General features: G+C 52.1%; 1 protein-coding gene and 1 non-coding gene across 3 annotated transcripts in view; both read left to right on the forward strand.

Annotated features, from left to right (window-relative positions):
* LOC135538165 (LIM domain only protein 7-like) overlaps positions 1 to 20,591 on the forward strand; it is a 45,428-nt gene that overhangs the window by 17,384 nt on the left and 7,453 nt on the right. Inside the window, exons 10-20 of one of the 2 annotated variants that reach the window (XM_064964135.1) lie at positions 1,583 to 1,612; positions 3,368 to 3,527; positions 3,756 to 3,886; positions 4,010 to 5,132; positions 8,181 to 8,489; positions 13,711 to 13,822; positions 15,182 to 15,334; positions 15,923 to 15,984; positions 16,127 to 16,190; positions 17,911 to 17,970; positions 20,510 to 20,535. In XM_064964135.1, coding sequence (XP_064820207.1) covers positions 1,583 to 1,612; positions 3,368 to 3,527; positions 3,756 to 3,886; positions 4,010 to 5,132; positions 8,181 to 8,489; positions 13,711 to 13,822; positions 15,182 to 15,334; positions 15,923 to 15,984; positions 16,127 to 16,190; positions 17,911 to 17,970; positions 20,510 to 20,535 — 2,230 coding nt within the window. The remainder of the gene's footprint in view (positions 1 to 1,582; positions 1,613 to 3,367; positions 3,528 to 3,755; positions 3,887 to 4,009; positions 5,133 to 8,180; positions 8,490 to 13,710; positions 13,823 to 15,181; positions 15,335 to 15,922; positions 15,985 to 16,126; positions 16,191 to 17,910; positions 17,971 to 20,509; positions 20,536 to 20,591) is intronic. The other variant, XM_064964136.1, reaches the window with a different exon arrangement.
* Positions 11,194 to 11,269, forward strand: trnaa-ugc (transfer RNA alanine (anticodon UGC)). Its single transcript has one exon. It is a non-coding gene; the product is annotated as a tRNA-Ala (tRNA).

Below are 20,591 nucleotides of genomic sequence, written 5' to 3' on the forward strand. Positions count from 1 at the left end.
CACCAATTTGTAAGTCGCTCTGGATAAGAGCGTCTGCCAAATGACTTAAATGTAAATGTAATGTAAATATCTGTTATAATATGCAAACCATGATTCAAAATATTGCTGATTTTACAAAGCTGATAGTCACTAAAGTCCCTCACGTCTCCCAGTCAAGATCATCTTTACTGAAGGCTGTGACTCTGTGTGAATGAGGTCATAGGTCTCACTTTCATAAAATATATAATGCTTCTTAAATGCAAATGTTGATCAGTACAATAAAATAAGTCCTACATGGAAGGGGAAACTGTCGTCTCATGAAATCAGCCAAAAACAAGCTCAGTAACTCAATGCACACCCTCCTGTCGAATATCTATTCCCCTGTATTGTGACTAGACCTGGGTAAATCAAGATGTATCCAAGGAGATTTAATTTAAAATAAATTATATTATGTATTTTATTTAGTTACCAAAGTCAAATTGCTTGATTTAATGCATACATTACATTTGAATTTGAATGATATTGAACTCTGGATTGAGTGACTTTGGCAGATGTTGTCATGGTATCTGCTATCGGGATACTGAACCTGGAATCGTGGTGACACTAGTGTTCACTGCTACGGTCTTCTACAGTGGGGTTCTAGAGAGCAGGTATATTACATGGTTGTGTGTGTGACTGTTGGTAGACCATGGCACTTGGCAACACCAGGGCTGTGGGTTCAGTACGGCAACACCAGGGCTGTGGGTTCAGTACGGCAACACCAGGGCTGTGGGTTCAGTACGGCAACACCAGGGCTGTGGGTTCAGTACGGCAACACCAGGGCTGTGGGTTCAGTACGGCAACACCAGGGCTGTGGGTTCAGTACGGCAACACCAGGGCTGTGGGTTCAGTACGGCAACACCAGGGCTGTGGGTTCAGTACGGCAACACCAGGGCTGTGGGTTCAGTACGGCAACACCAGGGCTGTGGGTTCAGTACGGCAACACCAGGGCTGTGGGTTCAGTACGGCAACACCAGGGCTGTGGGTTCAGTACGGCAACACCAGGGCTGTGGGTTCAGTACGGCAACACCAGGGCTGTGGGTTCAGTACGGCAACACCAGGGCTGTGGGTTCAGTACGGCAACACCAGGGCTGTGGGTTCAGTACGGCAACACCAGGGCTGTGGGTTCAGTACGGCAACACCAGGGCTGTGGGTTCAGTACGGCAACACCAGGGCTGTGGGTTCAGTACGGCAACACCAGGGCTGTGGGTTCAGTACGGCAACACCAGGGCTGTGGGTTCAGTACGGCAACACCAGGGCTGTGGGTTCAGTACGGCAACACCAGGGCTGTGGGTTCAGTTACCCCTGGTGTCACCAGTACTGGGGAGGAAGGAAAAAAATAATGTAAGCATCAATTATTATAGATTACTATTGTATGTTTACTCCATGTGTAACTCTGTATGTGTTGAACTGCTTTGCTTTATCTTGACTAGGTTGCAAATGAAAACTTGTTCTCAACTAGCCTACCTGGTTAAATAAAAAGTGAGGTGATTTGAATAAATGGATCTGCTAAATGGCATGTATCTGAGTGTACAGTTGTCTGGTCTTTCTCTGGTTCCTGTAGAAACTTGGAGGTAAATCCAGGATGGATATGGTGAGTTAACGGCGCTTGGCTCTATGGCGCCCCCACCCCGCTGGGCTTTAGCGCGCCCTCCCCACCTGGGCTCGCTTGGCTCTATGGCTTCCACCCACCCCGCTGGGCTTTAGCGCGCCCTCCCCACCTGGGCTCGCTTGGCTCTATGGCTTCCACCCACCCCGCTGGGCTTTAGCGCGCCCTCCCCACCTGGGCTCGCTTGGCTCTATGGCGCCCCCACCCCGCTGGGCTTTAGCGCGCCCTCCCCACCTGGGCTCGCTTGGCTCTATGGCGCCCCCACCCCGCTGGGCTTTAGCGCGCCCTTCCCAGCTGGGCTCGCTTGGCTCTATGCCCCCCCCCCCCACCCCGCTGCGCTTTAGCGCGCCCTCCCCACCTGGGCTCGCTTGGCTCTATGGCGCCCCCCACCCCGCTGGGCTTTAGTGCGCCCTCCCCACCTGGGCTCGCTTGGCTCTATGGTGCCCCCCACCCTGCTTGGCTTTAGCGCCCCCTGCTGGATTAATTACCTGTCATACTTGAGTAAAACTGAAGATAACTTAATTGAAAACGACTCAAGTGAAAGTAATCAAGTAAGATACTACTGGAGTTGAAATATTTGGTTTGAAATACTTTTGATACCTGTGTACAAGTTCCTTATGTTTAAGTAAACCAGACTGCTATTATTATTTATTATGTTTTAAATTTACCGGTAGCCAGTGGCACAGTCCAACACTCAGACATTTACAAATGAAGCATATGTGTTCAGTGAGTTCTCCAGATCAGAGGCAGTTAGGGATGACCAGGGATGTTTTCTTTTTGGGCTCCTGAGTGGCGTAGCGGTTATAAGGCACTGCATCTCAGTGCTTGAGGCGTCACTACAAACGCCCTGGTTCGAATCCAGGCTGGATCACAACCGGCCATGATTGGGAGTCCCACAGGGCGACGCGTCATCCGGGTTTGACCGGTGTATTGGCCATCATATTGGAAAATAATTTGTTCTTTAACGGACTTGCTTAGTTAAATACAAAAACATGAGTTGGACCATTTTCTTATCCTGCCAAGCATTCAATATGTAACGTGTAACTTTTGTCTCTGGTAAAACGTATAGAATGAAGTACATCCGCTTTTTAAAGAATGTTGGAAAGTATAAGTTGTAAAAAATAAAAACCGTAAAGAACAGATACGACTGAAGTAGTCCTTTTAAAGTACTTTACACCACTGGCTTTAGCGCAGTCTGCTGGCTTGGTTTGGCTCAGTCTGCTGGCTTGGCTTGGTTTGGCTCAGTCTGCTGGCTTGGCTTGGTTTGGCTCAGTCTGCTGGTTTGGCGCCGGCTTGGTTTAGCGCCGGCTTGGCTTGGCTTGGCGCATGCTTGGCGCATGCTTGGCTTGGCGCAGTTTTGGCTTGGCGCAGTCTTGGCTTGGCGCAGTCTTTGCTTGGTTTGGCTTGGCGCAGTCTTTGCTTGGCGCAGGCTTGGCGCAGTCTTGGCTTGGTTTGGTTTGGCGTTGGCTTGGTTTGGCGCAGTCTTTGCTTGGTTTGGCTTGGCGCAGTCTTTGCTTGGCTTGGCGCAGTCTTTGCTTGGCTTGGCGCAGTCTTTGCTTGGCGCAGGCTTGGCTCAGTCTTGGCTTGGTTTGGCGTTGGCTTGGTTTGGCGCAGTCTGCTGGTTGGCAGAATGTTGGACAATGATGATCAGGATTTCATAGTATATTACAATCTGCAGTGTTCTCTCTCTCGCTCGTCTTTCACTTCTCCCTCTCGTCTTTGCTCTCTTCACGACAACAGGAGCAAATCGTTGAATGACATCAGGCGGTTCCCGTCGCCTACGCAAGTGGTGCGCCAGGTTTCTGAGGGTGGCATGGAGCTGAGCCCCAGCGCCGTGAGCCAAGACCAGCTGCAGATGGTCAGAGCCCGGGTCCACGATAGTGAGGCCAAGTGGCACAACGTGAGTCCACACACAGACATCCATGACCTCACCTGTCCCATCCTGACCAGTATAACCACTCACTTGTCCCATCCTGACCAGTATAACCACCCTGACCTCTTAAAGTGTTTAAAAACCACTGGAGGTCGTCACTGGGTTAATTGTTGCCGTTACAAATGAATTCAACAGCAGTTCTTGTCTCTGTCGTGATTCATCTTGTTTTAAGTGTCCCCCCCCACCTCCTGTCAGGACCTGACCAAGTGGAAGCTCCGGCGACACAGGTCTAACTGTGACCTCCGGAGGAAGATGCAGGAGAGGGACAACATCGTCCTCATGGCCAACGCCGGGGTCGGGACATTCAAGAGTCTGCAAGAGGACAGGTAAGGAGACGGACATGGAAGACTGACTTGAATAACTTTAGATGTGTGGATGCCTGCCTGCCCATTTGCTGTGACATGATCATCACTATTCATGTTTCCTCTCCTCTTCATCCGGTATCACAGGGAAGAGGATGAGGAGGCCCTATGCAGCAATGTCCACAAGGTCTCTCCGTCCACTTCGTTCAAGGAGGGTTCCCTGGAGCTCCGACCCCACACCAAAGCCCCCACCTCGTTCAAGGAGGGTTCCCTGGAGCTCCGACCCCACACCAGAGCCCCCACCTCGGTCAAGGAGGGTTCCCTGGAGCTCCGACCCCACACCAAAGCCCCCACCTCGTTCAAGGAGGGTTCCCTGGAGCTCCGACCCCACACCAAAGCCCCCACCTCGTTCAAGGAGGGTTCCCTGGAGCTCCGACCCCACACCAAAGCCCCCACCTCGTTCAAGGAGGGTTCCCTGGAGCTCCGACCCCACACCAGAGCTCCGCTGGCCCTCAGCGCCTCCGTAGAGTCACCCTACAGCCCCGGAGCGTCGGAACCCTTCACCGCCCCCAGCGTGCCCCTCCAGGGACCCGGAGCCGTGCCCCAATCAGAGCCCCTCGTCCTAGGGGGGAGGAGTCACACACCGGTGGAGCCAGACGGAGCTGGAGGATCAGCCACTTTCCCCAACTCTGCCTCCCCCGTCTCCTCCCAGGCCCAGACCGTCTCCTCCCAGGCCCAGACCGTCTCCTCCCAGGCCCAGACCGTCTCCTCCCAGGCCCAGACCGTCTCCTCCCAGGCCCAGACCGTCTCTAGCCCAGCGCTCTTCATCTCCACTGGACGAGACCACAACGTCTCCTTGCTCTCAAACGGGATCCCGACGACCCTCCCTGGATCTAGCTCCAGTCTTACTACTGGTACCAGTTCTTGTCCAACGACCTCTGACCCGATGAACGGTACCGGCTCTAACCGAACCAGCGGTACTGGCAGCCCCTCTGTCTCCATGGAGATCCCAGACCACGCCCTCCTCTCTACTGTAGAGTCCCTGACCTCGGTGGGAGCCCCGGGTCATGTCTCAGCTCCCCAGCAGCAGGAGCTTCCCCTCTACAGGTACAGCTCCAGGGCTCCGGGAGGAAGAGGAAGGGTCTCTGCCTCTCTCCCCAGGGGATACCGTCGGTCTGAGGGCTCTTCGTCCTGCCTCTCTGCCGGCTTCACCCCCCGGCCGTTTGGAGCCAAGTCCTCCAGAGTGTCCTCACTACCCAGGCTCTACAATGTGAGGAATGCCTCTGTCTCCCCGTCTCTCTCTGTCCCGTCCCCCCCGTCTCTCTCTCTGTCCCGTCCCCCCCGTCTCTCTCTCTCTGTCCCGTCCCCCCCGTCTCTCTCTCTCTGTCCCGTCCCCCGTCCCGTCTCTCTCTCTCCCGTCCCCCCCCCGTCCCGTCTCTCTCTCTCCCGTCCCCCCCGTCCCGTCTCTCTCTCTCCCGTCCCCCCCGTCCCGTCTCTCTCTCTCCCGTCCCCCCCGTCTCTCTCTCTCTGTCCCGTCCCCCGTCCCGTCTCTCTCTCTCCCGTCCCCCCGTCCCGTCTCTCTCTCTCCCGTCCCCCCGTCCCGTCTCTCTCTCTCCCGTCCCCCCCGTCCCGTCTCTCTCTCTCCCGTCCCCCCCGTCCCGTCTCTCTCTCTCCCGTCCCGTCTCTCTCTCTCCCGTCCCCCCCGTCCCGTCTCTCTCTGTCCCGTCCCCCCCGTCCCGTCTCTCTCTGTCCCGTCCCCCTCTCTCTCTGTCCCCTCTCTCTCTCTCTGTCCCGTCTCTCTCTCTCTCTGTCCCGTCTCTCTCTCTCTCTGTCCCGTCTCTCTCTCTCTCTGTCCCGTCTCTCTCTCTCTCTGTCCCGTCTCTCTCTCTCTCTGTCCCGTCTCTCTCTCTCTGTCCCGTCTCTCTCTCTCTGTCCCGTCTCTCTCTCTCTCTGTCCCGTCTCTCTCTCTCTCTGTCCCGTCTCTCTCTCTCTCTGTCCCGTCTCTCTCTCTCTCTGTCCCGTCTCTCTCTCTCTCTGTCCCGTCTCTCTCTCTCTCTGTCCCGTCTCTCTCTCTCTCTGTCCCGTCTCTCTCTCTCTCTGTCCCGTCTCTCTGTCCCGTCTCTCTCTCTCTCTCTCTCTGTCCCGTCCCCCTCTCTCTCTGTCCCGTCTCTCCCTCTGTTTCTGTCTCTGTGTAACTAATGCCCCCTTCATTTGTACAGTGTTTCAGCATTATTCAGTTGTTCTGCAGGTTGTGCAACAGTTGTACACTACATCTCTTGTGATTGGATGCTCCCGTGTTCACTGTCTGTGTATCTAAATACTACTGCCTCCAATGTGTGCTTGGTACTTGTAGTTCTCCCTGATAGTATGTGGAGAGGTGTGTGTGTGTGTGTGTGTGTGTGTGGTCTTGGTACTTGTAGTCCTCCTTGGTAGTATGTGGAGGGAGAGGTGGTCTTGGTACTTGTAGTTCTCTTGGTAGTATGTGGAGGGAGAGGTGGTCATGGTACTTGTAGTTCTCTTGGTAGTATGTGGAGGGAGAGGTGGTCATGGTACTTGTAGTTCTCTTGGTAGTATGTGGAGGGAGAGGTGGTCATGGTACTTGTAGTTCTCTTGGTAGTATGTGGTGGGAGAGGTGGTCTTGGTACTTGTAGTTCTCCTTGGTAGTATGTGGAGGGAGAGGTGGTCTTGTTACCGTGTGCTTCCTGACCCTCTTCCATCTCCTATGAATAATGCAGTAGTATAACAGGAGACTGCTGGCTGACTCACTGCCCAGCCTGAGGCCCAATGGCACCCTATTCCCTATATAGGGCGGCAGGTAGCCTAGTGGTTAGAGGGGGGCGGCAGGTAGCCTAGTGGTTAGAGGGGGGCGGCAGGTAGCCTAGTGGTTAGAGGGGGGCGGCAGGTAGCCTAGTGGTTAGAGGGGGCGGCAGGTAGCCTAGTGGTTAGAGGGGGGCGGCAGGTAGCCTAGTGGTTAGAGGGGGCGGCAGGTAGCCTAGTGGTTAGAGGGGGCGGCAGGTAGCCTAGTGGTTAGAGGGGGCGGCAGGTAGCCTAGTGGTTAGAGGGGGCGGCAGGTAGCCTAGTGGTTAGAGGGGGCGGCAGGTAGCCTAGTGGTTAGAGGGGGGCGGCAGGTAGCCTAGTGGTTAGAGGGGGCGGCAGGTAGCCTAGTGGTTAGAGGGGGCGGCAGGTAGCCTAGTGGTTAGAGGGGGCGGCAGGTAGCCTAGTGGTTAGAGGGGGCGGCAGGTAGCCTAGTGGTTAGAGGGGGGGGCGGCAGGTAGCCTAGTGGTTAGAGGGGGCGGCAGGTAGCCTAGTGGTTAGAGGGGGCGGCAGGTAGCCTAGTGGTTAGAGGGGGCGGCAGGTAGCCTAGTGGTTAGAGGGGGCGGCAGGTAGCCTAGTGGTTAGAGGGGGCGGCAGGTAGCCTAGTGGTTAGAGGGGGCGGCAGGTAGCCTAGTGGTTAGAGGGGGGCGGCAGGTAGCCTAGTGGTTAGAGGGGGCGGCAGGTAGCCTAGTGGTTAGAGGGGGGCGGCAGGTAGCCTAGTGGTTAGAGGGGGGCGGCAGGTAGCCTAGTGGTTAGAGGGGCCGGCAGGTAGCCTAGTGGTTAGAGCGTTGGGCCGGCACCCTGTTCCCTATATAGGGCGGCGGGTAGCCTAGTGGTTAGAGGGGGGCGGCAGGTAGCCTAGTGGTTAGAGGGGGCGGCAGGTAGCCTAGTGGTTAGAGGGGCCGGCAGGTAGCCTAGTGGTTAGAGGGGGCGGCAGGTAGCCTAGTGGTTAGAGGGGGCGGCAGGTAGCCTAGTGGTTAGAGGGGGCGGCAGGTAGCCTAGTGGTTAGAGGGGGCGGCAGGTAGCCTAGTGGTTAGAGGGGGCGGCAGGTAGCCTAGTGGTTAGAGGGGGGCGGCAGGTAGCCTAGTGGTTAGAGGGGGGCGGCAGGTAGCCTAGTGGTTAGAGGGGGCCGGCAGGTAGCCTAGTGGTTAGAGGGGCCGGCAGGTAGCCTAGTGGTTAGAGGGGGCCGGCAGGTAGCCTAGTGGTTAGAGCGTTGGGCCGGCACCCTGTTCCCTATATAGGGCGGCGGGTAGCCTAGTGGTTAGAGCGTTGGGCCGGCACCCTGTTCCCTATATAGGGCGGCGGGTAGCCTAGTGGTTAGAGGGGGGCGGCGGGTAGCCTAGTGGTTAGAGGGGGGCGGCGGGTTTCAATACCCGAGCAGACAAGGTGTGCCCTTGAGAAAAGCACTTCATCCTAATTTTCTCCAGGGACACCACACATTACACTGCTCTCATCATACTACTAGACTGACCCTGTAAAACTCTGCCCTGTCTTCTACCTACAGTTGGAGAACTCTCTGCTGAATGAAAATGGAAACGGTTCCCTGCTCCCCACCAAGACTGCTCCCGCCCGCCCCCAGAAAATGGTCACGATCTCGGAGGTTGCTGTCAGGGCTCAGCCCTGGGCTACAGCCAATCAGAGCAGTGTGAACCAGGAAGTAGAGGAGGGTGGGAGTCACACCCAGCCCTCCATCCTGAAGACCAGAGGGGTTCCTGGACCTGCCACCCACCCCAAACCCAGCCAGCAGGGACCCTTACCCCCTTCTCTCCTGCCCAGCCTCCCTGTCTCAGTCAGACAGAATGGCTCTGCCCAGGTGAGCTCAACAGTCTATACCTTGTGAAACACATCATCCGTACCTGGACTGTCATAATTAGTTTTACCCAACTGTTTAATTTCACCTTTATTTAACCAGGTAGGCTAGTTGAACACCTTTATTTAACCAGGGAGGCTAGTTGAGAACACCTTTATTTAACCAGGGAGGCTAGTTGAGAACACCTTTATTTAACCAGGGAGGCTAGTTGAGAACACCTTTATTTAACCAGGGAGGCCAGTTGTGAACAAGTTCTCATTTACAACTGCGACCTGGTCAAGATGAAGCAGAGCAGTGCGATAGAGTTACACATGGAGTAAACAAACCTAGTCAATAACACAATAGGAAAGTCTGTGTGTAAATGATGTACGACAAGGGAGGGAAGGCAATAGGACAGTGTGTAAATGAGGTAGGACAAGGGAGGGAAGGCAATAGGACAGTGTGTAAATGAGGTAGGACAAGAGAGGGAAGGCAATAGGAACGTCAGTGTAAATGAGGTAGGACAAGGGGGGGAAGGCAATAGGACAGTCAGTGTGTAAATGAGGTAGGACAAGGGAGGGAAGGCAATAGGACAGTCAGTGTGTAAATGAGGTAGGACAAGGGAGGGAAGGCAATAGGACAGTCAGTGTGTAAATGAGGTTGGACAAGGGAGGGAAGGCAATAGGACAGTCAGTGTGTAAATGAGGTAGGACAAGGGAGGGAAGGCAATAGGACAGTCAGTGTGTAAATGAGGTAGGACAAGGGAGGGAAGGCAATAGGACAGTCAGTGTGTAAATGAGGTTGGACAAGGGAGGGAAGGCAATAGGACAGTCAGTGTGTAAATGAGGTAGGACAAGGGAGGGAAGGCAATAGGACAGTCAGTGTGCAAATGAGGTCGGACAAGGGAGAGAAGGCAATAGGACAGTCAGTGTGTGGACAAGGGAGGGAAGGCAATAGGACAGTCGGTGTGTAAATGAGGTCGGACAAGGGAGGGAAGGCAATAGGACAGTCGGTGTGTAAATGAGGTAGGACAAGGGAGGGAAGGCAATAGGACAGTCGGTGTGTAAATGAGGTAGGACAAGGGAGGGGAAGGCAATGGGAAAGTCAGTGTGTAAATGAGGTAGGACAAGGGAGGGAAGGCAATAGAGGCCATTGTGGCGTAAAAATTACAATATAGCATTTACACTGGAGTGGTAGATGTTGCAGAAGATAAATGTGCAAGTCGAGATACTGGGGTGCAAAGGAGCATAATAACAATTTGGGGATGAGGTAGTTGGTTGGGCTATTTACAGATTGGCTGTGTAGAGGTGAGCTGCTCTGACAGCTGATGCTTAAAGTTAGTGGGGGAGATATGAGTCTCCAGCTTCAATGATTTTTCAGATTGTCTAGCCCGGCTGATTTGTAGGGGTCCAGATTGTCTAGCTGATATGTAGGGGTCCAGATTGTCTAGCTGATTTGTAGGGGTCCAGATTGTCTAGCTGATTTGTAGGGGTCCAGATTGTCTAGCCCAGCTGATATGTAGGGGTCCAGATTGTCTAGCCCAGCTGATTTGTAGGGGTCCAGATTGTCTAGCCCAGCTGCTTTGTAGGGGTCCAGATTGTCTAGCCCAGCTGATTTGTAGGGGTCCAGATTGTCTAGCCCAGCTGATATGTAGGGGTCCAGATTGTCTAGCCCAGCTGATTTGTAGGGGTCCAGATTGTCTAGCCCAGCTGCTTTGTAGGGGTCCAGATTGTCTAGCCCAGCTGCTTTGTAGGGGTCCAGATTGTCTAGCCCAGCTGCTTTGTAGGGGTCCAGATTGTCTAGCCCAGCTGATTTGTAGGGGTCCAGATTGTCTAGCCCAGCTGATATGTAGGGGTCCAGATTGTCTAGCCCAGCTGATTTGTAGGGGTCCAGATTGTCTAGCCCAGCTGATTTGTAGGGGTCCAGATTGTCTAGCCCAGCTGATATGTAGGGGTCCAGATTGTCTAGCCCAGCTGCTTTGTAGGGGTCCAGATTGTCTAGCCCAGCTGATTTGTAGGGGTCCAGATTGTCTAGCCCGGCTGATATGTAGGGGTCCAGATTGTTCAGCTCTTTCAGAACGTCCTCGTTTTGGGTGAAGGGGAAACGTGGAGACTTGGGTGAGTTGCTGTGGGGGGTGCAGAGCTGTTGACCGGTATAGGGGGAGCCAGGTGGAAGTCATGGCCAGCCGTAGAAAAATGCTTATTGAAATTCTCAATGATGGTGTTATCTGTGGTGACAATGTTCCCTATCCTCAGTGCAGTGGGCAGCTGGGAGGAGGTGCTCTTATTCTCCATGGACATTATAGTGTATTTATCAGTGGTGACAGTGTTTCCTATCCTCAGTGCAGTGGGCAGCTGGGAGGAGGTGCTCTTATTCTCCATGGACATTATAGTGTATTTATCAGTGGTGACAGTGTTTCCTGTCCTCAGTGCAGTGGGCAGCTGCATGGATTTTTAGGTTCCCCTTAACTTTTTCAGAGTTTGTGCTACAGGATGCTAATTTCTGTTAAAAGCTAGCCTTTGCTTTCCTAACTGCCTGTGTATATTGGTTCCTAACTTCCCTGAAAAGTTGCATATCGCGGGGGCTATTCGATGCTAATGCAGTACGCCACAGGATGTTTTTGTGCTGGTCAAGGGCAGTCAGGTCTGGAGTGAACCAAGGGCTACATCTGTTCCTAGTTTTAGCCTCAGGCGGATTACGTCGGTTGACCAGTCGTGGTGATCGGAGGGGCTCTGTGTGGCTCAGTCGGTAGAGCATGGCGCTTGCAACGCCAAGCGTCGTGGGTTCGATTCCCGCTGGGGCCACCCATATGTAAAAGTAGTGGCCCCAGCCGACTTGTAAGTCGCTTTGGACAAAAGCGTCTGCTAAATGGGATAAAAAAAATAAATAAAAAAAAAAGTAAAAGGCCTCCAGGCCGATTGGCAAAATAGGTATTGTAGCCCAAGGAGTGTCTGACAGCTCGCTGGGAGATGGGCGTAGCACGAGGCGAGGTTAACTGGTGTTTGCTTGCGGACAGAGGCGTTAGCCTGGAGTAGCCATTCGGATAGCAGCTAGCTAGCTGGGAGATGGGCGTAGCATGAGGCTAGGCTAACTGGTGTTTGCTTGAGGACAGAGGCGTTAGCCTGGAGTAGCCATTTGGATAGCAGCTTGCTAGCTGCGATAATCCAGGTGAAAAGGTTCAGAGCTTGTGGTAGGAATCCGGAGATGTGGTAGAGAGGAAGCGGTCCCCGATATGCTCTGTGTTGAATCGCGCTGTGCAGATTGGCAGTAGTTGACAGGGCTGAGGTTAGCTGATGACAGCGAGCAGTGGCTAAATGACTACTAGCTAGTAGTGGGTTCCGGTTCTAAACTATAGAAAATGGTAGATCCATACCTCATTGGGTGAGGTGGGTTTCAGGAGAGTATGTTAAAATTAAAAATATATAAAAAACATATTTATATTTACAGAGGAAACGAAGATATCTACACGTGACAAGATAAAGACGTCTGACTGCTACACCATCTTGGAGTACTACGATGTGTATAAACCATAGCTGGCTGACTGGGGTGCTGTATTGAAGCCATTGGGTAGCCATCTTGGAGTACCAGAACGATGTGTATAAACCACAGCTGGCTGACTGGGGTGCTGTATTGAAGCCATTGGGTAGCCATCTTGGAGTACCAGAACGATGTGTATAAACCATAGCTGGCTGACTGGGGTGCTGTATTGAAGCCATTGGGTAGCCATCTTGGAGTACCAGAACGATGTGTATAAACCATAGCTGGCTGACTGGGGTGCTGTATTGAAGCCATTGGGTAGCCATCTTGGAGTACCAGAACGAAATGTATAAACCATAGCTGGCTGACTGGGGTGCTGTATTGAAGCCATTGGGTAGCCATCTTGGAGTACCAGAACGATATGTATAAACCATAGCTGGCTGACTGGGGTGCTGTATTGAAGCCATTGGGTAGCCATCTTGGAGTACCAGAACGATGTGTATAAACCATAGCTGGCTGACTGGGGTGCTGTATTGAAGCCATTGGGTAGCCATCTTGGAGTACCAGAACGATGTGTATAAACCATAGCTGGCTGACTGGGGTGCTGTATTGAAGCCATTGGGTAGCCATCTTGGAGTACCAGAACGATGTGTATAAACCATAGCTGGCTGCCTGGGGTGCTGTATTGAAGCCATTGGGTAGCCATCTTGGAGTACTACGATGTGTATAAACCACAGCTGGCTGACTGGGGTGCTGTATTGAAGCCATTGGGTAGCCATCTTGGAGTACCAGAACGATGTGTATAAACCATAGCTGGCTGACTGGGGTGCTGTATTGAAGCCATTGGGTAGCCATCTTGGAGTACCAGAACGATGTGTATAAACCATAGCTGGCTGACTGGGGTGCTGTATTGAAGCCATTGGGTAGCCATCTTGGAGTACCAGAACGATGTGTATAAACCACAGCTGGCTGACTGGGGTGCTGTATTGAAGCCATTGGGTAGCCATCTTGGAGTACCAGAACGATGTGTATAAACCACAGCTGGCTGACTGGGGTGCTGTATTGAAGCCATTGGGTAGCCATCTTGGAGTACCAGAACGATGTGTATAAACCATAGCTGGCTGCCTGGGGTGCTGTATTGAAGCCATTGGGTAGCCATCTTGGAGTACCAGAACGATGTGTATAAACCACAGCTGGCTGCCTGGGGTGCTGTATTGAAGCCATTGGGTAGCCATCTTGGAGTACCAGAACGATGTGTATAAACCACAGCTGGCTGCCTGGGGTGCTGTATTGAAGCCATTGAGTAGCCATCTTGGAGTACCAGAACGATGTGTATAAACCATAGCTGGCTGCCTGGGGTGCTGTATTGAAGCCATTGGGTAGCCATCTTGGAGTACCAGAACGATGTGTATAAACCATAGCTGGCTGCCTGGGGTGCTGTATTGAAGCCATTGGGTAGCCATCTTGGAGTACCAGAACGATGTGTATAAACCATAGCTGGCTGACTGGGGTGCTGTATTGAAGCCATTGGGTAGCCATCTTGGAGTACCAGAACGATGTGTATAAACCATAGCTGGCTGACTGGGGTGCTGTATTGAAGCCATTGAGTAGCCATCTTGGCACTCCTCATTTGTAGGACTTTGAACCTGCCCTCGTGTGTGGGGGGGGGGGGGGGGATGCAGGGTTGAACCAGTGTGTGCCTGGGGGGGGTCTGGTTTCGTGGCACGTCGAATCTCCAGGTGTCACCTTCACCTTGTCTCCTCCTCAGGTACGTCACAGTGACCGGGTGAGTCTCACCTTGAAGATTAAAAGCCAACCTCACTTTGGTTTCAACACTCACTGGGACTCGACAGGAGCAAGAGTCGGAGGCATCCAACCAGGTGAGTTGACTCCTTCAGGGAGGGATGGGGACTCCTATGTCCTGTGTACCGTGGTGTTGTTGTTAGCGTTGGTTGTGATCCAATAAGAGCTTTTACCAAAGTAGGGAAGATGTCAACAGAAATGTAGCGACAACAGTAAGTCATTGGTGAATAGAAGCTTGAACAAACAGATGAATATTTATCTTTTTGGGGGGGATATGTTTTAGTCTAAAGGTGTCTTGGTGCTAGAAACGGTTGAATTGACCGTGGCTGGGTTGTTAGTAATGACAGTGGTTTTTCCACCAATGTCCATTACCTACAGTACAGGGAGATATTCATGAATGTTTAAACAGACCTGTGAGAGAGGTGTGACTTACCCTGCAACAGAGACCTCGTCAGAACCACTCTGGATATCTGTAGTCAGGAGATCAACAACCTTATACTGTTCCTCTGGATCGGTCAGGTGTGACTGGAAATACCATCTACTACTGTCTTGTTGCTCCTCTCTCTCTCCTGCTGTCCTGTAGCTCCTCTCTCTCCTGCTGTCCTGTAGCTCCCCCCTCTCTCTCCTGCTGTCCTGTAGCTCCCCCCTCTCTCTCCTGCTGCCCTGTAGCTCCCCCCTCTCTCTCCTGCTGCCCTGTCGCTCCCCCCTCTCTCTCCTGCTGCCCTGTCGCTCCCCCCTCTCTCTCCTGCTGCCCTGTCGCTCCCCCTCTCTCTCTCCTGCTGCCCTGTCGCTCCCCCTCTCTCTCCTGCTGTCCTGTCGCTCCCCTCTCTCTCCTGCTGTCCTGTCGCTCCCCCTCTCTCTCCTGCTGTCCTGTAGCTCCCCCTCTCTCTCCTGCTGTCCTGTTGCTCCTCTCTCTCTCTCCTGCTGTCCTGTAGCTCCTCCCTCTCTCTCCTGCTGCCCTGTAGCTCCCCCTCTCTCTCCTGCTGCCCTGTAGCTCCCCCTCTCTCTCTCCCGCTGCCCTGTAGCTCCCCCCTCTCTCTCTCCCGCTGCCCTGTAGCTCCCCCCGCTCTCTCTCTCCCGCTGCCCTGTAGCTCCCCCCGCTCTCTCTCTCCCGCTGCCCTGTAGCTCCCCCCGCTCTCTCTCTCCCGCTGCCCTGTAGCTCCCCCCGCTCTCTCTCTCCCGCTGCCCTGTAGCTCCCCCCCGCTCTCTCTCTCCCGCTGCCCTGTAGCTCCCCCCGCTCTCTCTCTCCCGCTGCCCTGTAGCTCCCCCGCTCTCTCTCTCCCGCTGCCCTGTAGCTCCCCCGCTCTCTCTCTCCCGCTGCCCTGTAGCTCCCCCGCTCTCTCTCTCCCGCTGCCCTGTAGCTCCCCCCGCTCTCTCTCTCTCCCGCTGCCCTGTAGCTTGCCTCAACATAGTGAAAGCTTCTCCTCTCCTTCCAGGTAGTCCTGCAGAGTTGTGCCAGCTCCGTGCAGGTGATGAGATAGTGTCTGTTGGTGGGCACAGGGTGGCAGAGATGAGCCACAGCCAGTGGAAGGGCATGATGACCTCTGCCTTGCAGAAAGGCAGTCTCACCATGGATGTACAGCGCTATGGTAACAACAGTGTGCGAAAGGGACTCCCCCTGACCTGTTGGGAGCTCTCTGTCCCTCACCACTTCCCCCCCCCGACCTGCTGGGAGCTCTGTCTGTCCCTCACCACTTCCCTCCCCCCCCTGACCTGCTGGGAGCTCTGTCTGTCCCTCACCACTTCCCTCCCCCTGACCTGCTGGGAGCTCTGTCTGTCCCTCACCACTTCCCTCCCCCTGACCTGCTGGGAGCTCTGTCTGTCCCTCACCACTTCCCTCCCCCCCTGACCTGCTGGGAGCTCTGTCTGTCCCTCACCACTTCCCCTCCCCCCCTGACCTGCTGGGAGCTCTGTCTGTCCCTCACCACTTCCCCCCCTGACTGGGTGCATATCTCACTGTCTGGTGGGAAGCTGAGGCTACTGATTGCTAATCGAACTCCCGGCCTACTGATTGAGTATCAATAATTAGCGTACTGATTTAGTGAATCAGTGTTTGTAAACCCTTTGTGGGACCGGGGCCTGTTGTGACGGACTGGGTCAGAGACCTCGTGGGACCGAGGCCTTTTGAAACCGGGCCTCGATCATCCATCTGACCAGTGGTGCTCTGACACTTACAGGTCCAACTGATACCAGCGGAGACGCAACGATGGTGAAACTGGCCCAGATCAACGGACAAGAGGTCAATGTGTGACACTTTTTTCATACGATCAAGTGTTGACATCTCTAACGCATTTACTACTGACATGATTTGAGTGATGAAGGAAACCGGTTACAAACGCATCCGAATAATGTGAATCTCTTCGTGTCTTTTCCCTTCTTAGGTGCTGACCTCTAAGAGCAGGAAGGGAGGTTTTCAGGACAGTCCTCTGACTGTCAGAAGTCGAGGTAATGAACGAGTTGACTGGGACTTGACAGGGCCTTCATTCACACCCCTCGACTTTGTTAGTCTGAATTTAAAATGGATAAAATAGTAATGACTGTCAGAAGTCGAGGTAATGAACGAGTTGACTGGGACTTACATTTACTCTGACAGGGCCTTCAGGGAGTATTCACACCCCTCGACTTCGTTAGTCTGAAATTAAAATGGATAAAATAGAGGTTTTATGTCACTGTACCCCATAATGTCGGCGTAATTATGTTTTGAGGTTTTTTGTTGAAATTCATAAAATAAATGAATTGCTTAAGTGACTTTGGTCAATAACTTTTCAATCCTTTTGTTAAATAAGTTCAGGAGCAAAAATATTCTCGCACTATGTGCGATTATAGTGTTTTTAACACTAAATAAATAAATAATCACCACCTCTCTGTACCCCGCTCATACAATTCTGTAAGGTCCCTCGATTAAACAGTACATTTCAAACACAGATTCAACCACAAAGACCAGGAAGGTTTTCCAATGCAAAAAAGGGCACCTTTTGGTAGATGGGTATAAAATAAAAAGCAGACATTGAATAGCCTTTGAGCAAAGTGAAAGGTGAAGTTATTCATTACTCTTTGGATGGTGTATCAATACACCCAGTCACTACAAAGATACAGGCGTCCTTCGTAACTCAGTTGCCGAAGAGGAAGGAAACTGCTCAGGGATTTCACCATGAGGCCAATGGTGACTTTAAAACAGTTAACAGTTAGTTACAGGTTAATGGCTGTGAAAGGAGAACTGAGGATGGATCAACATGGTTGTTACTCCACAATACTAACTTACAGTAAATGACTTTGAACAAAAACAACTTACAGTAAATGACTTTGAACAACAACAACAACTTACAGTAAATGACGGAGTGAAGAGAAGGAAGTCTGTATAGAATAATCTAAAACAAACAAACAACAAAAATGTGACGAAAAATAATGAATTTATTGTCCTGAAAACAAAGTTTTATGTTTGGGACACATCAGACTTCCGCTCTCCATATGTTCAAGCATAGAGGGGGCTGCATCATGTTATGGGTATGCTTGTCATCAGCAAGGGCTTTTATTTTTTATATTTTATAATAAGAAACAGAATGGCGCTAAGCACAGGCAAAATCCGAGAGGGAAAACTGATCGTCTGCTTCCACCAGACCCTGGGAACAATGTTCCACATGACAAAAACCTGAGGCCAAATGTAGACTGGAGTTGCACCTTTCCAAGACGGAATGTTCCGGACTAGCTTAAGGTTTTTGACTTAAATCAAATATATGGCAAGACTTAAATGATTGTCGAGCAATGATCAACAACCAGCTTGAATTTAAACTATATATATATATATATATATATATAGTGAAATCCAAGTGTGTAAATCTCTTAGACTCACAGCTGGATTCCCTGCCAAAGGTGACTCTAACATGAACTGACTCAGGGGTGTGAATACTTACGGAAATTAGATTTCTGCATTACATTTACAAACATTTCTAAAAACACTTTGGCCTTACGGTGTGTGTATCTATTTTGTCCATTTTGAATTCAGGCTGTAACACAACACAATGTGGAATAAGTCCAGGAGTATGACTGCTTTGACTGAAGGTTTTCTTTGCAGTTTCCTGGCAGTTCCCGGATGTTACTCTACGGAAACTCAGTTACACTCTCACTTCCTCTTCTCTTTCTCACTTCCTGTTTCCCCTCTGTGTAGAACATGATCTGCTTGTTTTGAAAACCCAGAAAAGGAGAGCAGAGTTCTTTAATCAGGAAGGTGACAGTTAATGTCTGTCGCCAGGCTTTGTTGTTGGCTGGGGCTTGTGTTGGTTTATATTCAATTAGTCATTAAGCCATTTATGCATTTGCTTTGTAGATTAAATCAACTCGGGCGATTGCTTGTTTGTCCGTGAATCTGCTGCTCATATATATTTAACACAAATATAAACGCAATGATTTTACGGATGTTAGTTCATATAAGGAAATCAAATGAATTAGGCCCTAATCGATGGATTTCACATGACTGGGAATACAGAGATGGTTTTGTTGGTCATAGACCTCATCGATAGCTGGAGACAGGACCTGTCCCTGGTGACCCGGTCTGTCCCTGGTGACCCGGCCTGTCCCTGGTGACCCGGCCTGTCCCTGGTGACCCGGCCTGTCCCTGGTGACCCGGTCTGTCCCTGGTGACCCGGCCTGTCCCTGGTGACCCGGCCTGTCCCTGGTGACCCGGCCTGTCCCTGGTGACCCGGCCTGTCCCTGGTGACCCGGCCTGTCCCTGGTGACCCGGCCTGTCCCTGGTGACCCGGCCTGTCCCTGGTGACCCGGTCTGTCCCTGGTGACCCGGCCTGTCCCTGGTGACCCGGCCTGTCCCTGGTGACCCGGTCTGTCCCTGGTTTGACCCGGTCTGTCCCTGGTGACCCGGTCTGTCCCTGGTGACCCGGTCTGTCCCTGTAGCTGGCTGCTGGTAGTGTCATAATGCAGTTCTTTCCCCTCAGCCTCACCAGGAGTCAGCGCTATGGTCTACCTCTGTGGTGAGTGTGTGTGTGTGTTCAGACTCACTAGGAGTCAGCGCTATGGTCTACCTGTGTGGTGAGTGTGTGTGTGTGTTCAGACTCACTAGGAGTCAGCTCTATGGTCTACCTGTGTGGTGTGTGTGTGTGTGTGTGTTCAGACTCACTAGGAGTCAGCTCTATGGTCTACCTGTGTGGTGAGTGTGTGTGTGTTCAGACTCACTAGGAGTCAGCTCTATGGTCTACATGTGTGGTGAGTGTGTGTGTGTGTTCAGACTCACTAGGAGTCAGCTCTATGGTCTACCTGTGTGGTGTGTGTGTGTGTGTGTTCAGACTCACTAGGAGTCAGCTCTATGGTCTACCTGTGTGGTGAGTGTGTGTGTGTTCAGACTCACCAGGAGTCAGCTCTATGGTCTACCTGTGTGGTGAGTGTGTGTGTGTGTGCAGTGCTCTGAAGTTGACGCAACAACACTCCAGTATCTGGACCATCTTCCAAGCAGCTCTGTGATTCATTGACTCCTACCTAGTCAGTGTGAATGTCAGCTGATTGGAGCTGTGGTTTGACATCACCCAGAAGGCTCTATTGGGTCCTTGGTTTGCAGTGCTCTCTGATTCAGAAGGCTCTATTGGGTCCTTGGTTTGCAGTGCTCTCTGATTCACCCAGAAGGCTCTATTGGGTCCTTGGTTTGCAGTGCTCTCTGATTCACCCAGAAGGCTCTATTGGGTCCTTGGTTTGCAGTGCTCTCTGATTCACCCAGAAGGCTCTTGGGTCCTTGGTTTGCAGTGCTCTCTGATTCACCCAGAAGGCTCTATTGGGTCCTTGGTTTGCAGTGCTCTCTGATTCACCCAGAAGGCTCTATTGGGTCCTTGGTTTGCAGTGCTCTCTAATTCAGAAGGCTCTATTGGGTGCTTGGTTTGCAGTGCTCTCTAATTCAGAAGGCTCTATTGGGTCCTTGGTTTGCAGTGCTCTCTGATTCACCCAGATGGCTCTATTGGGTCCTTGGTTTGCAGTGCTCTCTGATTCACCCAGAAGGCTCTATTGGGTCCTTGGTTTGCAGTGCTCTCTAATTCAGAAGGCTCTATTGGGTCCTTGGTTTGCAGTGCTCTCTGATTCAGAAGGCTCTATTGGGTCCTTGGTTTGCAGTGCTCTCTGATTCACCCAGAAGGCTCTATTGGGTCCTTGGTTTGCAGTGCTCTCTAATTCAGAAGGCTCTATTGGGTGCTTGGTTTGCAGTGCTCTCTGATTCACCCAGAAGGCTCTATTGGGTCCTTGGTTTGCAGTGCTCTCTAATTCAGAAGGCTCTATTGGGTCCTTGGTTTGCAGTGCTCTCTGATTCAGAAGGCTCTATTGGGTGCTTGGTTTGCAGTGCTCTCTGATTCACCCAGAAGGCTCTATTGGGTCCTTGGTTTGCAGTGCTCTCTGATTCAGAAGGCTCTATTGGGTGCTTGGTTTGCAGTGCTCTCTAATTCAGAAGGCTCTATTGGGTGCTTGGTTTGCAGTGCTCTCTGATTCACCCAGAAGGCTCTATTGGGTCCTTGGTTTGCAGTGCTCTCTGATTCAGAAGGCTCTATTGGGTGCTTGGTTTGCAGTGCTCTCTGATTCAGAAGGCTCTATTGGGTCCTTGGTTTGCAGTGCTCTCTGATTCAGAAGGCTCTATTGGGTCCTTGGTTTGCAGTGCTCTCTGATTAAATCATAAATTGAAGGATGATAAATGTGGTGATATAAGTGAGCCCGATTTGGGGAAACATTTATTCTCACATTGGCTGATTGTTAACACTCTTTCCCCCCCCCCTCTCTGTTAGGAGGATCGGCGTCGGCGATATCTGATGTAAGTCATAGGAACAAGATGGGGGAACACTGGCTCTTAAGGGTCTGTTGTGACTG

Source organism: Oncorhynchus masou, unplaced genomic scaffold (assembly GCF_036934945.1).
Source record: "Oncorhynchus masou masou isolate Uvic2021 unplaced genomic scaffold, UVic_Omas_1.1 unplaced_scaffold_922, whole genome shotgun sequence".
Classification (NCBI taxonomy): Eukaryota; Metazoa; Chordata; class Actinopteri; order Salmoniformes; family Salmonidae; genus Oncorhynchus; species Oncorhynchus masou.